This window comes from Malassezia restricta, chromosome I, assembly GCF_003290485.1.
Source record: "Malassezia restricta chromosome I, complete sequence".
Classification (NCBI taxonomy): Eukaryota; Fungi; Basidiomycota; class Malasseziomycetes; order Malasseziales; family Malasseziaceae; genus Malassezia; species Malassezia restricta.
In genome coordinates, this window is record NC_040193.1 from 311,188 (window position 1) to 326,875 (window position 15,688).

Consider the following 15,688-nt stretch of genomic DNA (forward strand, 5'->3'; position numbering starts at 1 on the left):
GCGAATTCTTATTTCTTGGTTTCCGTCAGTGTGACAGTCGTGAACAACCGTGCGAACGGTGTGCGCCCGATGCATCCTCCACCACTTCGTACCTATTCATATTGGCTGCATTGTGCCTCCGATGACTGCTGGGAGTTCACAATTTAAACTCACGTGCTACGTCAGCCCAATGGAATAAGTACATTCCGTGTTGGGTCTAACCGTTGTATGGCGAAAACCATTTTTCTCTGCAGATGTTACGGGCGATCGGCAATTAGGCTTGTCAAGCTGGATTAAAGCAAAATTTTATTTTACTCTTTCGATCATGGTCACAACCATGATACAGAGGCCAAAAAAGCTAGCCTTGGTTGTTGCTCTTTTTATTATAAGCATAGTCATATCAACTTATGTGTCTACTTCATCCTCCCATGGTCCCTCAAAGTTTCGGACACATTTGCAACAGATGCCAGCATATCTCCGACAAAAGGCATGCCTGATGTCTCCGTTTGGAGTCAATCAAAGCTCAGGATTCATGGAAGGCGCTGTCTCTGTGAATGATATTGTGCGCTACTCAACCAAGAGTTCGCAAGGAAATTATATGCCACCGGAGTTCGTTTCGAGTTCTGTGAACCAAGCACCCCGGGTCAAGGCTGCTTTTATCGTGCTTGTGCGCAACAATGAGCTGGATGGAATGATTCAAAGCATGAATGACTGTAAGTTTGATATATTGTGGTGTAGACTAACATTCAAGATGAGTTCAGGTTTAACCGCAAATTTAATTACCCCTGGATCTTTTTGAATGACGAGCCGTTCACGGATGAATTTAAAACTGAAGTGCGTAAGAGGACTCGCGCCCCAACGTACTTTGGGCTGGTACCCTCCGAGCATTGGAGCTATCCAGACTTCATTGACCAAGAAAAAGCACGGCAGAGTCGCATTGACATGGACCAGCACGGTGTTCCTTACGCCACCTCAGAATCATATCGCCACATGTGTCGATTTCAGAGTGGCTTTTTTTTTGAGCACCCTCTTACCTATGAGCTTGGGCTAGAGTATTACTGGCGAGTGGAGCCTTATGTCGAATTGAATTGTGACATCGACTACGACCCATTCATGTTCATGAAAATCAACAATAAAGCCTACGGATTTACCATCACGTTGCTCGAATACGAAGAAACCATCCCTACTCTTTGGGATCATACCAAGCAGTTTATGAAACTGCATCCTGACTATTTTGCGTCAGACAATCTCGTGGAATTTGTTATTGATAATGGCGATTTCGAGACATCTAACTATAACTTATGTCATTTTTGGAGCAATTTTGAGATCGGCGATATAAACTTTTTCCGGAGCAAACAGTACAAGGACTACTTCGACTATTTGGACAAAACCGGTGGCTTTTTTTATGAGCGATGGGGCGATGCGCCTGTGCACAGTATTGCTGCCTCCCTTTTCTTAAATAAGTCTCAGGTGTATCACTTCAAGGACATTGGCTACGTGCACGATGGTATGGGTCACTGTCCTTTAGGAGAAAAACAGTTTCATGAAAATGGTAAATGCGATTGTAATGTGGTCGACTCCGTGACTCTCTTGGAAGATTTCTGCATGGGCGACTGGTGGTTTGCATCCAAAGAGGGTAAGCCCTCTGAACGTGAGGAGTACAAAGCGCTCATCGACGAACTTGAGCTTGAAGATGTCTGGGTTGAAGAGGGCGAAGGCGAAGGTGAAGGCGAAGGTGAAGGCGAAGGTGAAGGAGAAGGGCAAGAGGATGAAAATGCTGGGGACGAAAATTTGGAAGTCTTTGATCGACGTCACTTGAAAAAGCGCTACTCGTCCGCACTTCTCAGGCAGAAGCGTCGGGCAAGAATGTCACAACAACGCAAATTAAAAAAGCGCAAATGGCTTAGCAGAACTTGATTGATGTTATGATAGCAACAAGTTTGCTACTAGTTGTATAGATACCACTCGCAATATCTCCTACTTGAGGCATTGTGTACAGATGAGGCTGTCGTCGGGCTGTCATTGTCGCATTTTGTCGGTGAGCGATTTCGAGTCTACCAGAATTGTCAGCTGGATATCTGACCTATAAAGAGCAACGACCACTCCCATACGCCTGTGCCATATATAGCACACGGCGACCGGCACCACTACCGGCTCCGCCAGCATGCTCGCGTTCGAGAGCTGAGAGCGCATCGTGTAAGGTGACACGGGAGCGAGCCACACGCTCCTGTTCTCGCTGGGCTGCTTGGCGAAGTGCAACATCACTCCATGCACCAGCATGGGCAGCTTGCGCGGCTGTGCCACGCCGATTAGCACTTGGTGCGAATTTTGGCTTCGGTAATGCTGAATTTGCTTTAGGAGCAGGCGAATTTGATGCTGACGTCGGCTCTGTTGTGTCACGAACTCGCGCTGAAGCGGTTGTTCTTGTGCTCGGTGACTGAAGCCACGAATACTTAGATGCCATGTTGTTAGCACCCAGATGTCGCATAGCTGTACTATCAGCCAGACGCTTCCGCACATCCTCAGAGAGGTTACGTGAAGATGTGCCTGTGCGTTTTTTGCCTTTAGGTGTGCCATCATCACCGCCAGCTTCTAAAGCCGCGGCCTCATTTTCTTCACGCTCGATTCGCATACGTCGCCAGTTGCCTTCTTCAATACGCTCAGCCTTCTCAATTCCTGCAAGTTGCTTCACAGGATTGGATATTAATTCTTCATGGTACATAGCTTTTCGTGATCCATCTGAGAGCGTCTCCAAGTACATAGGTGGACTGCGCTGATGCGTAGACCATGCTCGATGCCGAGAAGCACGAACCATGGACTCGAGTAAGTTGCGGAATCGCATGCGTGTGGCGATAGACAAATAGTCGAGCGTAGCAGCATTAACACTGAGGCCGTACTGCCTTGCAATACGATGGACCATGTTGGAAAGAGGGTATACATTAAGATACAAACCATGTACAAGTCCAGCAGCATGAATCGCAGAGGCGGTATGTGAGTCCTCCCATGAAGATCCATTTTGCTGAATAAATGCCTCCTCAGCACGTAAATCAACCCCACTGTATCCCATAACATCAATGAGCTGGTCATAACTGGTCGATGAAGGGTTAGCATTCGACGTCTGTGGCGCGCTTGGCAAAGAATTTGACATCTGAGTCGCGCTATGTTGCACCTCTTGCTGTTTTTGTTGTTGCTGTTGTTGCTGACGCATCGCTTGAAGCCTTTGTAAGGAAAGAGGAAGGGACGAAGCGGTCGGGGAGGGGACAGTTTGAGACAGCAGGTTCAACGGAGCGGCATCATTTTGATTTGAATGAGACGCGCCATTTGCTGCATCACTACGTTGGGCGGCAAGACTTACAAGCTTGTCGAAATTAGATAGTGATGGTGATGCAGTTGTCACAGACGGGTCGGAGCCGGGGGCCGGCATTGCAGAGGGGCTGGGATGCCCAGGAGGAAGACGGAGCAAAGCATCATCAGACGCGCTCTCTGTCTTTATTTTCTTAGCCGGTCCCGCATCCTGATTAGTGTTGCCTGATTCAGCACGTTTCTCCATCCTACCCTCGTCGATGAGCGACTAGAACACAAGCACTCTCGCGCAGGTAGTACTGTTATGAGACGCACTATCTGCAGTCGCGACGAAAAGGTCGCTGGTCGGGCGAAATGCACAAAGGTCACGTGTCACATTGAACAGAGCATCACGATCCTACGAACAAGCGCTTTTCATAGTGCTGGAGGCCGTGCACACCGCCCTCCAATTGCGCACTGGCGGTACGGAGCTCAAAGCGCACCTTTCCAGACATCACATTATCGCGCAGGTCATCGACGCTAGGAACACCCATGTCTTGGAGAGAATGCTGCAGGCCGGTGTAGAGGTATGGCAGGAACTTGGTCACACTGCCTTTGTCTTGTACAGAGCCGGAGACACCTTGGGCGACTTTAACGGCGTCACTCTCGGAGAAGTAGCGTTGTGTTGCGGCGTTCTCATTGGCGGCGTTAGCGGTGACTTCATCCACCTTCTTCGAAGCTCGACCCGTTGAACCGTCGAAGCGGCGCTTCTTGCTCTGGTGTTCCATAGCCTCAATTGAGCCCATACCGCGATATCCTTTTAGACGCTGGCCCTCACGGTAAAAGTATTCACCGGGGCTCTCCGTCGTACCAGCGAGAAGACCGCCCATCATCACAGCACTTGCACCTAGACACAACGCTTTGGCAATGTGGCCCACGTTTTGAATACCACCGTCAGCAATCACAGGCACGCCAAAGCGTTTGGCATACTCAGCCACTTGACGCACAGCTGTGCCTTGGGGACGTCCTACAGCCATGACTTCCTGAGTGATGCAAATCGAGCCACTACCCATACCCACACGAAGAGCGTCAGCACCAGCATGAATGAGCGTCGCAGCCTGTTCACGAGTAACAACATTACCGGCCACCACCTGGAGGTTGGGATATGTCTGTTTAATCCAAGCAATCATGTCGACCTGGAACACCGAGTTGCCTTGCGATGAGTCCAGAACAACGACATCGAGGCCAGCTTCGACCAGCATCGCTAGACGCTCGCGGTCATGGGGGCGAGTGCCGATGGCTGCAGCACAGTACAGCTGCTTGCTTTCAGGACTCTTCGAAGCAAGTGGATAGTCCTGGTTCTTCAGCAAGTCTGAGCGAGCAAGCAATGCAACCAAGTCACCTGTTTCATTTACAATCGGAAGCTTGCCCTTCTTACTGTCACGAAGAATGCGATTGGCCTCTTCCAGCGTTACACCCAAAGGCGCCGTGACAAGGTCGCGCGTCATCACCTCGACAAGAGGCGTAGAGGGATCGCGGAACTGAATGTCACGCGCTGTCACAATACCCAGCAGCTTGCTCTTCAATGAGCCCGACTCTGTCTTGGTTAGCATTGGCTGTTCATGAGGCAAATGTAGCAACAGCAGAGGTATCAGTGGACATAGGTAATTGAATCTGCATTGTCAAACCCAGCTCAGGCATGACCTATGCAGAACGAAGGTTACAGCAGTATACAGGTTTCATCACTTTTTCCCTCATGCCGCGCCTTATTAAAGTGAAACGTACCTGTGATGGGAATGCCAGCAAAGCCTAGACGCTCCTTGATCTCCAGCACATCGCCAACAGTCTCGCGCGTGCTTAGTACCATAGGGTCTGTAATGAATCCATTCTCAAACATCTTGACTTTCCGGACCATCGATGCCTGTTCTTGCGGCGACATATTGTTGTGGATGACACCCATACCACCCATCAATGCAATCGAAATAGCCATTTGCACTTCTGTCACCGTGTCCATAGGACTAGAAATAAACGGTGTGTTAAGGACAATGTTTTTGGTCACACGCGTACGAAGATCCACCTTGGACGCAGGGAAATCGATGTAGCCCGGCAGCACCAGAAAGTCGTTGTACGTGAGACCGCCATTCTTGCGTGAGTCAATAAGCTCATTCATACTAAGACCATCAGAGTGCTCATACTTAGTGAGCTCATTTTTGGCTTCGGAAATAGGAAGAATGTCACCACTTGAAGCAACCTTGGCCATTGCAACAACAGCAAGAGAACGTAGAAGTGGGCAACGATTGTTCTGTGCGTATCCAAGGTGCTTGAAAAAAGAGGAAAAAAAAAATTCGCTCACGTGGTGCCATGTGGCCTAACGCCAGCCACGTTGGATGGCTAGCGCGTCGCCCGCGGCTTTTGCAGCGTTCTCACCCAAGCCATGATGAGTGCAGTGGCTCCGTCACACAGTGGTGCTGGTGCTGTTCCTATTTCCAATGCGAGCTCATCTAGCTCACGCGAAGCTCGTATTGCTACTCATTCTCATATCAAGGGTCTCGGCCTCGATGAGTATGGTGTAGCTCTACCAAGTGCCCGCGGCTTTGTAGGCCAAAAGTCAGCGCGGGAGGCCTGTGGTCTAGTGCTCGATTTGATCCGCCAAAAGAAGTTTGCTGGTCGTGCACTTCTGCTTGCGGGAGGTCCCGGCACGGGAAAAACTGCTTTGGCGCTTGGTATGGCGCATGAACTTGGCCACAAGGTGCCATTCTGCCCCATGGTTGGATCTGAAGTGTACAGCTCTGAGGTAAAAAAAACCGAAGTTTTGATGGAGAATTTCCGACGTGCTATTGGACTTCGAGTGCGTGAGACCAAGGAGGTGTACGAAGGTGAGCTGACTGAGCTCACGCCCACGGAGGCAGAGAACCCATTGTCTGGCTACGGCAAGACCATTGTGCACGTGGTGATTGCACTCAAGACTGTCAAAGGAACCAAACAACTGCGATTGGATCCTAGCATTTACGAGAGCATTTTGAAAGAGCGTATTACTGTTGGTGATGTCATCTACATCGAGGCGAACACCGGCGCGGTAAAGCGTGTCGGTCGCTCTGATGCGTATGCAACCGAATTCGATTTGGAGGCAGATGAGTACGTGGCGCTACCAAAAGGAGATGTACAGAAGCGAAAAGAGGTTGTACAGGACGTTACTTTGCATGATCTCGACATGGCAAATGCTAAGCCGCAGGGTGGTCAGGATATCATGAGTGTAGTAAGCCAGCTCGTCAAGGGTCGCCGAACGGAAGTAACAGACAAGTTGCGCAATGAGATCAACAGGGTCGTTGACAAATATATCCAACAGGGCATTGCCGAACTTGTACCTGGTGTTCTTTTCATCGACGAGGTTCACATGCTTGATATGGAATGTTTCACGTACTTGAATCGGGCTCTGGAGTCAACCATTAGCCCACACGTGATTCTCGCTACGAACCGTGGTCAATCGACAGTGCGGGGTACAGAATTTGAAGGCGGTCTGAGTGCAGGTGTTGTGGCTCCACACGGCATTCCCCTCGACTTGCTCGATCGCTGCATGATCGTTCGCACTCTTCCGTATGTTGAAGATGAAATCCGTCAAGTTATTCGTATTCGCACTGCGACAGAGGGCATTGCTGTGAGCGAAGATGCTTTGAACAAGCTCACCGAGCTAGGTAAGCGAACTTCGCTGCGCTTTGCATTGCAGCTTTTGGCTCCCGCATCTGTGCTGACCAATGTGATGGGTCGCTCTGAAATCACGGTCGAGGACATTGAGCAGACCACGGAGCTGTTCCTTGATGCTCGCTCTTCTGCTCGCCAACTTGCTGATGTGCGAAGCGATGCTGCCGCTCCTTCTGCTGGAGAAAATGCTATGGATGTGGCATAGATGCATCCCTAGATCATCCTGGGACCTGAGGGGTTACTGATCTGGAACGTGGACGCGTCGCTGGTATAAATTGCTGGATCTTTGCAGAGAAGTCACGGCGCGATGCTCAGAGTACGTGAATTTTTCTCGATGGTCTTCGTGTTATGTCGCAGCGTTGGCTCTACATGCAAGAGTGGACTTGTTTACTCGGCAAATGCTTTCGCCCGTGGGGCTGGCTAGATGCACGTCGCGAATGTGCGATTGCGCGCACTTCGTAAACACATGAGAAAGAAGTCTCGCATAGGCTCAAGTAGTAAAACAGGGAAATACAAAGACACCCCGTGAGAGCAAGGTACGCTCTGATTGTACGAACACATTACTACCGATCCGTAATTCCCACTATGGCTCGAAGCTGCACCCCGTTCGGTCTTTCAGCACACTGAGCCCTGCCATCAAGGCGCTGTCACGTGACCGACGCTCTGGAGAAATAGGCTGGCGTGACGTCGTCCAGCGCCTATACACTCATCGTGTCGGAATCCAAACAGGCACGCATCATGCTAAATAAAATTCCAGGTCTTTCACAAGTTCAGAACTTTACTACAAAGAACCCATCGAAAAAGCTAGAGCAGCTTAGCAAAACACCGGGCCTGAAGAATGATCTGATTATCCGTGCCGCTCGCGGAGAACGGACGGAACGTGCCCCCGTCTGGGTTATGCGACAGGCTGGTCGCTACCTACCAGAATTTCGAAAAATTCGTGAGAACTTTGAGTTCTTTGAATGTTGCAGAAACCCAGAAGTTGCGTCAGAAATCACTATACAACCGGTGCGCCGCTATGATGGCTTATTGGACGCCGCTGTTATCTTTTCTGATATCCTCGTGATCCCGCAGGCTATGGGCATGGAAGTTGAAATGGTCCAAGGAAAAGGCCCTTCCTTTTTGAAGCCTCTTGACTCACCTAAAGACTTGGGCCGTCTTACGAAAGTGGACGTTCGAAAGGACCTTGGCTACGTCCTCGAAGCTATTCGCTTGACGCGTGCGAAGCTCGCTGGCCGTGTTCCCGTGATTGGATTTTGTGGAGCTCCATGGACTTTGATGGCGTATATGATTGAAGGAGGTGGTTCCAAAACTTGGGAAAAGGCTAAGCGCTGGCTCTTTGACTACCCTGAAGAAAGCAAACATCTCTTGGACCGCATTGCAAACGTGTGTGCTTCTTTCCTTGTCGAGCAGGTTTTGGCTGGTGCCCAGCTTTTGCAAGTGTTCGACTCGTGGGCTGGAGAGCTTACACCGTATGACTTTCGCACTTTCTCGCTGCCTTATCTCCGCAACATTGCGATCGAAGTCAAGGACAAGCTTGACACCCTGTCGGTGGAACCACCGCCCATGATTCTGTATGCTAAGGGTGCGATCAACCACTCACTTGTTGACATCAGTAAAGCAGGCTTTGACGTTGTGGGTATTGACCATACAGTAGAGCCAGCGTGGGCGCGTCATTGCCTCGCTGAATCACAGACCAGCGGTCGTAAGTTTTCGCAGGTCGAATCGAAAAAGAGTGGTCAGCACCCTATTGCATTGCAAGGCAACTTGGACCCTGCTATCTTGTATGCAAAGCCAGAGGTCATTGAAGCGCGTGTCCGACGTATGTTTGATCCGTCAGTCGGAGGATTCGGCGGTCAGGGTGCCCTGATCTGCAATTTAGGCCACGGTATCACACCAAATGTGGATCCTGAACACCTGCGTGTATTCTTGAACGCAGTTCATAGGGTCAGCAGAGAAATGGTCACTGACACTAACGAGTAGCTACATAGTAGGCAAAGACATATACATGCGTGATTACTTTACACTAACAATGCAAGTATCGGGATCGTTCGGTGCTGGTGGGGGTATGGCTTGATGATCCACGCTTGACTCCGATTCGGTAGAGGGATAAGCTGTCTCGCTTTCTGACCAGAGTTCATGCCCAGGGTAAAAACGATGGACGTGACATTCGGCGCCGAGGGCCATCATTGCCATCAGCGGATTCGTAATCATACCCATAATCCCACCAAAAAGGAGCTTGATAATGGGTGGAATCCATGTCCCATGCATATTCTTGTGGTCATAGAGAGGTGCGGTGATAGCGATGGCAATCGGCCAATACCACCAGAATGTGATGACAGCCCACCAGCCACCTTGCAAAGCGGTCCAAAGCACGCGCTCGAAGCGGTGCCGGTGAGTAAGCCCTCGATCAAAAATGATATTCCGTTCGCTGCCTGTGCAAGTAGCGCGCAAAAACCACAAGCAGAACTGAACAAAGCGTGATTTGTTTTCTGCATTGCCCATATAGAGCCGACGTCCCGATTGCTCTACCTCACTGGGCATTTTGACACCGAACCAAGAGCCAGTAGAGACAGATGTCGAAGGAAAATGCATCATCGGTGGCCAGGGACGCGTGAGCGACCGTGTTCCATGTCGTAGATCAAAATTGCAGAGCGTAGAGGTGACAATATACGTGACAATTTGTTGGATAACTACTGTCACACCCATATCACCTGCAATAGTATTTTCACTTAGAGGCCACATTCGAATAGGAAGCGAAGTCGTGCGGTACATGGCACAGGCCACGCCGAAGTTGGCCGCTCCAGAAAGTATGGCTGCACCGAAAGTGTGCATGACGAATAAATAAAATATTTGTTGCGGTCCGAGAGGACCAAGTGTGAGCCATTCTTTCCATGTGCTGCCGCGAGAGCTCACGACGCCTGTGGACTCGTACGGCGCCGCAAAGCAGTGGCTTTTATCCTGCCGAACATACAATCCGATCTTCGACTCCTCCTCATAATCTTTCTTCGAGCCACCGAAAAGCATGAATGATAGCACACCGGCCAAGGTCTATCACGGTCGTGCCCGCTGGCAATCGGGTCGTGCGGTGCCGCAACGTTGTGACAGATTCTACTCCGCGCACAATGCCCATAGCGGCATCACGTGAATGAAATTATCGTAATGGTGGGATTATGTACAATGGAGCGTGATCAGGCATCACAGCATGATGGGCGGATGGTCTGAGTTTTTACTTGCAAAAGACGAATGCTGCTTCTCGCTTTGAGCTTGAAACTCTTCCATAACTTGGAGTGGCGATCGTCCTTCTTCCATATGAATATCTAGGAGCGTGCGGAGTTGTGCAATAGTGTCCATCATCTGTGAGGTTAGCCTTTGAATATGTAGTACGCACAGTGACAGTTTGATTCATTTGTTGTGGAATCCCGTATCCATCTAGAAAGCGTAGAGCATTAAGTCGGGGTTGATTTAAAGTAAAGGTTGGGAGCTGTGCATCATCGTGCACAAAATCCCGATCTGCTTGTGGAGGCGGTGGTTTTTGATCGATAGGCTCTTCCGAGGAGGGAGACACATCATGATCTGATGTATCCAGATGTTGTCGCTTTGTAGAGCAATCTTCTGGCCTGTCCTCAAGAGGCTCTTTCTTTCGCTTATTTCCATACGAAATGATATTTTCGACCACTTGCCTTGGTATGACTCGTGACTCAAGGTGTGTTACCATTTCATCAAAGGGCACATATATGCGCTTAGAAAGAGAGTTGAAGCACAAATATTGAAAGCGCAACTGAGTGTGAAGTCGCGGAGCTTTACCCTCCGCATTACCTTTCACCCCAGGAGGGGCTGGATCAAATCGGACCTTTGAGTACGGTGCAAAAAGGGCGCGACAAGAGCCGATGGCCTGACACTGCCAGCCATTCTCGTACACGATCGAAAGGAGAACATTTTTTGCTTCAACAATATGGGTGGTACCGCCCAAAACCAGAGGCGTAGGGTAGCCCGGCTCATACGACCCGGTGGGCGGAGCAGGAGGCCGCGATGGATCGCATAAATACTCATTGATATCAGTAAATTGCATACGCATAACACGCATATTGTGTGCAAAGCACAGCGTGAAAAAATGAGGAAGAAATTCTTTCGCGATATCAAACCGCTGACGTTGCTTCGTCTCCTCATTCATGAGGAGCATTCGCATCGTTCCTGTAGGAACATAAAAATCATCAAAAAGTGAAGACCAGTACGAAAAACCTAGCCTCGGCTCATTTCGCGGCATATACTTGCTAAAGTATTCTTCCAAACGGCTTTTCGCTGCTCCAGGCAGAAAATAACGGGCAAGCTCAGGGCAATATCCTGGCCTAGTTGCTACATCAAAAAGGCCTTCATTATTCGCGGGCTGTTGTAGCTGGTTGGGGGCCAACAAGGGCTCTGGTATTTCCATACTCACTCTGCACCCACGCTAAAAATGGAAGATGGACAGCACTATTTCGATAGACGGCACACACTGATAAGTACGCCTCATCTCATAGGTGTATTACTAAGCATGTGACCAAAGATCACACAGGCTGTTTTACATATACGACGCTCCTCCCACAGGGGCACCACTATACGGATCATAGACGCCATTTGCGGCAGCTGCTCCGGAAGCATTAACGTCAGCTTGCTGAAATAGCATGCCAAGCTCTTGCACAATCTGTGCTGTTTTATACTCGAGAAGGGTAAGTCCCTGGCGTTAGTTCTGACAAACTAAAGAAACTTACCGTTTCTACAATTTCGGCAGGATGCAAACTTCCTGTAGATTCAACATCGAAGTAGAAGCGAGAAGCCCGTAGATTTGGATCAAATGGCGCACCCTCTGCAGGAGGCTCTTCCTCACGCGCATTCTTACTGACTGGCCACTCCTTTGCCGCATCGAATTCATACCATAAAGTCGTATGCTTCAGTGTGTTGTGTGGGTCATATTCAAAACCAACAGCTGATACAGGAGACCACTTTGCATGTTCTTTGGCAAAACCCTTGCGAGCAATGCACCGCGCCTTGATTTGCTGTCCTTTGCGCATTTGCACGATCACAATACCATTAGCATTTGGGTCATCATGGCCGACTGGCTTGCCGAAGTCTGGGTGACGCGGTGCGACAGGGCCGAACATAGATTCATCTGAGTACATATTCGCGATAGTATTGCTTCGCACGAGATCTTTCGACGTAACAGACATTGAACCACGATCTGAGGTACAGAGAGCATCGAGCGTAAGTTCAACAGAGCAGCGATCGCAACCGTCCTCACAAGAGCAATCGCGCTGATCAATAAGCACTTTGTAGGCATCCATGCTCAAAAGGGGAATCATGCCTAGGCGATGTGCAAGGAACTCATCCGGCAACACTGTCGTGTTTACACTGATTTCGACCATGTCAATAGCTTCATCGTCAGCAGTCTCAACGTACCAACTGTGGGAACATCTGCAATAAGTGTGCGGCGAAGCGAGTTTGCAAGACTTTTTGAGTCAGTAAGCTCTTGCGCGTATCACATACCTCAGATCGCAATTTTCCAAGATAAAATCAGCATGCGTGTGATTGATCTCACGAATAATGACATTAGGCACTTTTTCTTGTGCTGAAGAGGTTCCATGACCTTGCATTGCTAGTCCTTGTGTTGCATACATTCCGAAGCAGCAACTGGCCTAGCGACTGCCTATTAATACACCTCTTCTGGTGCCACGAATGATGGAAGCACGTTGATAGCCGAGGCCGATCAGGACTATAGATGATGTAAGCATTTGTAGTATCGTACCAGAGTTCAAACGAACCAAGCCATGCATGAACGCTCAGCCTGCCGTAGGGGCTCGTCGTGGTTTTGTCACTTATGCTGGAGTACATTCTGCGACGGCCACAGAGGCTCTTTACTCTCGTGGCTGCTTTTTTCCTGATCGTATTCATATCAACCTTTTTTTCTGTGTCTTCTGATAATGCTAAGCACTTTCACAAGCAGCTGAAAAAAATTCCCAAGTTCTTGAGAAACCAAACTTGTCCCCCCGGTGTTATGGAGTCGAAATACAGAAATGAGTTTCATTTCTTGAGCAATATTGATTCTGTCGAAGAGCTCAGTAAGCTCGCCGTGCCGGATGTTCATGGAAACTACTTTCCGCCTGAGTTTAATCCTGCAGAGATTAACAAGGCACCTCGAGCTAAAGCTGCCTTTATCTCTCTTGTACGTAACTCTGAGCTCGAAGAACTTCGTCAGAGTATGGAGGAGTTTGAGTACAGGTTCAACCGGAAGTACAATTACCCTTGGATTTTTTTAAATGATGTCCCCTTTACCGACGAGTTTAAAAAGGGTGTCCGAAAGATGACCCGCGCACCAATTCACTTTGGGCTCGTACCCAAGGAGCACTGGAGCTATCCTAGCTGGATCGACCAGGACAAGGCTGCCGAGACTAGGAAAAAGATGGAAGAGGCCGATATTGTCTACGGGGAGTCTGAATCGTACCGTCATATGTGTCGATTCCAAAGTGGCTTTTTCTTTGAGCACCCCCTCACGTATGAGCTTGGTCTTGAGTATTATTGGCGTGTTGAGCCCGGTGTCCATTTAATGTGCGATGTCGACTTCGACCCATTCGTGTTTATGCAATTGAATAACAAGGCTTATGGCTTCACTATCAGCACGCACGAGTACAGTGAAACTATTCCGACGCTGTGGTCAGAGACTCTTAAGTTTGTGCAGAAGCATCCTGAATATATTGCTCCCGACAATGCCATGAAGTTTGTTACTGATTCAGACAGCTTGCATGGATCTGACTATAATTTGTGTCACTTCTGGAGCAATTTTGAAATCGGTGATCTGCGCTTCTTCCGTGGACGACAGTATAAGCAATACTTTGACCATCTTGACAAAGCTGGCGGCTTCTTCTACGAGCGATGGGGTGATGCACCGGTGCACAGCATTGCTGCTTCGCTCCTCCTGAATCGTTCACAAATTTATCACTTTGATGAAATTGGCTATGAGCACTCGCCCTGGGCACATTGTCCTGCTAATCGAAAGAAATATCACGACAATGGTAAATGCTCCTGTAATCCTGATGACTCCTTTGACTTTGACGATTGGTCGTGCAATAAGCTATGGTGGAGCCTCTCCGTTGAAGGGGCACCCGAGTAAGGATCATGTTAGAGCAATGCTTCAACATCATCCCAATTAAGTCGACTTGCGCAGATTGTGTGTGATTTATTATGTATGTAAGATGTACCTGTCCGTAATTATGTCATCCTTGTGTATTAATAACGCAGCCAAATCCAGAGTAGCGATGTCTCCGCAACTGTATTCATTTGCCATCATGGCATTCTTAGATTTAGTATCGCGGCGGCCGCAGAGGTTACTCCTTGTCGTCGCCGTATGTCTGATTGTCATACTTGTCTCAACATATGCGTCTATGTCATCGCCAAAGCCTGGTAAAATTTCCTCGCATTTCAAATCGTTTCCGAAATTATTTGGAAATCACTCATGCCCTCCGACTGTATCATTGCGCCCTGGCTTTGCAGAAGGGGCTTCACAATACAATTACATGGGTAATGTCAAAGATGTGTATGATCTAGGACGCTATGCAACACAGAACAATGCAGGAAACTACATGCCACCCAGCTTTACACCTGCTGAGATCAACAAAGCACCTCGGGCAAAAGCTGCTTTTATTTCTCTAACTCGCAACGAAGAGTTGGATGATATGCGTCAAAGTATAATGGAGGTTGAGTACCGTTTTAACCGAAAATTCAATTACCCTTGGATCTTTTTGAACGACGTGCCATTCACGGCTGAATTCAAGCAAGGTGTTAGGAAAATGACACGGGCTCCTGTATACTTTGGACTTGTTCCAAAAGAGCATTGGAGCTATCCTAGCTGGATTGATCAAAATAAAGCAGCTGCAGCCCGCGAAAAAATGGGGCAGGATGGCATCATCTACGGGGACTCGGAATCGTACCGTCACATGTGCCGATTCCAAAGTGGCTTTTTCTTTGAGCACCCATTGACATATCAGCTCGGTATCGAATATTACTGGCGCGTTGAGCCTGATATTCACATTTGGTGCGACATTGACTATGATCCCTTCGTGTTTATGCAACTAAACAATAAGGCTTATGGCTTCACAATGTCACTACACGAATACGATGCGACTATTCCCACCCTATGGAAAGAGACAATGTCTTTTGTGCAGCAGCATCCTGAATACCTACCAAAAGACAACGCACAGCGTTTTCTGACCGATCAAGACGATCTACAAGGTGCCAATTATAATTTGTGCCACTTTTGGAGCAACTTTGAGATTGGCGATATTCGCTTTTTCCGAAGCAGGCAATACAAAGACTATTTCAATCATCTTGACAAAGCGGGTGGCTTTTTCTATGAGAGATGGGGTGATGCTCCCGTTCACAGCATTGCCGCTTCCCTTTTCCTGAACCGATCTCAGCTGTACCACTTTGACGATATTGGCTACTATCATGCTCCATGGGGTCACTGTCCCACAAACCGTAAGCTATACCACGACAATGGAAAATGCACATGTAATCCTGAAGATTCCTTTGCTCGTGAGGGTTACTCGTGCATGCCGCAATGGTGGGCCGTATCGAAAGAAGGAGAGCCTCAGTAATTCAATTCGTAGTTACCAACACTATTGTGGAGTCGAACCCGTGTCTATTCCGCCTGACGGGCGATTGTGGAGAACGTTGCTGCGCTCTCAGTCACACCAAC

The 15,688-nt window shown here is 48.9% G+C and overlaps 10 protein-coding genes across 10 annotated transcripts; 5 read left to right on the top strand and 5 right to left on the bottom strand.

Annotated features, from left to right (window-relative positions):
• Window positions 1-316: 316 nt before the first annotated feature.
• On the top strand, window positions 317-1,896 carry MRET_0192 (alpha 1,2-mannosyltransferase; the record flags this gene model as incomplete). The annotated part of the gene is made up of 2 exons (XM_027626819.1): window positions 317-692; window positions 731-1,896. The coding sequence occupies 2 exons, from the start codon at window positions 317-319 to the stop codon at window positions 1,894-1,896; spliced, it is 1,542 nt and encodes a 513-aa protein (XP_027483116.1).
• A 166-nt stretch (window positions 1,897-2,062) lies between these two features.
• MRET_0193 (transcription initiation factor TFIID component TAF4 family) lies at window positions 2,063-3,529 on the bottom strand (the record flags this gene model as incomplete). The annotated part of the gene is made up of 1 exon (XM_027626820.1): window positions 2,063-3,529. One exon carries the CDS (start codon window positions 3,527-3,529, stop codon window positions 2,063-2,065), a length of 1,467 nt encoding a protein of 488 aa, XP_027483115.1.
• A 142-nt stretch (window positions 3,530-3,671) lies between these two features.
• MRET_0194 (inosine-5'-monophosphate dehydrogenase) lies at window positions 3,672-5,521 on the bottom strand (the record flags this gene model as incomplete). Its single annotated transcript, XM_027626821.1, has 2 exons — window positions 3,672-4,858; window positions 5,047-5,521. The coding sequence occupies 2 exons, from the start codon at window positions 5,519-5,521 to the stop codon at window positions 3,672-3,674; spliced, it is 1,662 nt and encodes a 553-aa protein (XP_027483114.1).
• A 174-nt stretch (window positions 5,522-5,695) lies between these two features.
• On the top strand, window positions 5,696-7,165 carry MRET_0195 (RuvB-like protein 1 (pontin 52); the record flags this gene model as incomplete). The annotated part of the gene is made up of 1 exon (XM_027626822.1): window positions 5,696-7,165. The coding sequence occupies one exon, from the start codon at window positions 5,696-5,698 to the stop codon at window positions 7,163-7,165; it is 1,470 nt and encodes a 489-aa protein (XP_027483113.1).
• A 533-nt stretch (window positions 7,166-7,698) lies between these two features.
• On the top strand, window positions 7,699-8,943 carry MRET_0196 (uroporphyrinogen decarboxylase; the record flags this gene model as incomplete). The annotated part of the gene is made up of 1 exon (XM_027626823.1): window positions 7,699-8,943. One exon carries the CDS (start codon window positions 7,699-7,701, stop codon window positions 8,941-8,943), a length of 1,245 nt encoding a protein of 414 aa, XP_027483112.1.
• Window positions 8,944-8,976: 33 nt separating this feature from the next.
• MRET_0197 (protein of unknown function (DUF2456)) lies at window positions 8,977-9,987 on the bottom strand (the record flags this gene model as incomplete). The annotated part of the gene is made up of 1 exon (XM_027626824.1): window positions 8,977-9,987. One exon carries the CDS (start codon window positions 9,985-9,987, stop codon window positions 8,977-8,979), a length of 1,011 nt encoding a protein of 336 aa, XP_027483111.1.
• A 171-nt stretch (window positions 9,988-10,158) lies between these two features.
• Window positions 10,159-11,392, bottom strand: MRET_0198 (uncharacterized protein; the record flags this gene model as incomplete). The annotated part of the gene is made up of 2 exons (XM_027626825.1): window positions 10,159-10,317; window positions 10,352-11,392. The coding sequence occupies 2 exons, from the start codon at window positions 11,390-11,392 to the stop codon at window positions 10,159-10,161; spliced, it is 1,200 nt and encodes a 399-aa protein (XP_027483110.1).
• A 129-nt stretch (window positions 11,393-11,521) lies between these two features.
• MRET_0199 (DNA-directed RNA polymerase II subunit RPB3) lies at window positions 11,522-12,614 on the bottom strand (the record flags this gene model as incomplete). The annotated part of the gene is made up of 4 exons (XM_027626826.1): window positions 11,522-11,677; window positions 11,712-12,370; window positions 12,397-12,446; window positions 12,484-12,614. The coding sequence occupies 4 exons, from the start codon at window positions 12,612-12,614 to the stop codon at window positions 11,522-11,524; spliced, it is 996 nt and encodes a 331-aa protein (XP_027483109.1).
• Window positions 12,615-12,814: 200 nt separating this feature from the next.
• MRET_0200 (alpha 1,2-mannosyltransferase) lies at window positions 12,815-14,104 on the top strand (the record flags this gene model as incomplete). The annotated part of the gene is made up of 1 exon (XM_027626827.1): window positions 12,815-14,104. One exon carries the CDS (start codon window positions 12,815-12,817, stop codon window positions 14,102-14,104), a length of 1,290 nt encoding a protein of 429 aa, XP_027482672.1.
• Window positions 14,105-14,279: 175 nt separating this feature from the next.
• Window positions 14,280-15,587, top strand: MRET_0201 (alpha 1,2-mannosyltransferase; the record flags this gene model as incomplete). Its single annotated transcript, XM_027626828.1, has 1 exon — window positions 14,280-15,587. One exon carries the CDS (start codon window positions 14,280-14,282, stop codon window positions 15,585-15,587), a length of 1,308 nt encoding a protein of 435 aa, XP_027482671.1.
• Window positions 15,588-15,688: the final 101 nt, after the last annotated feature.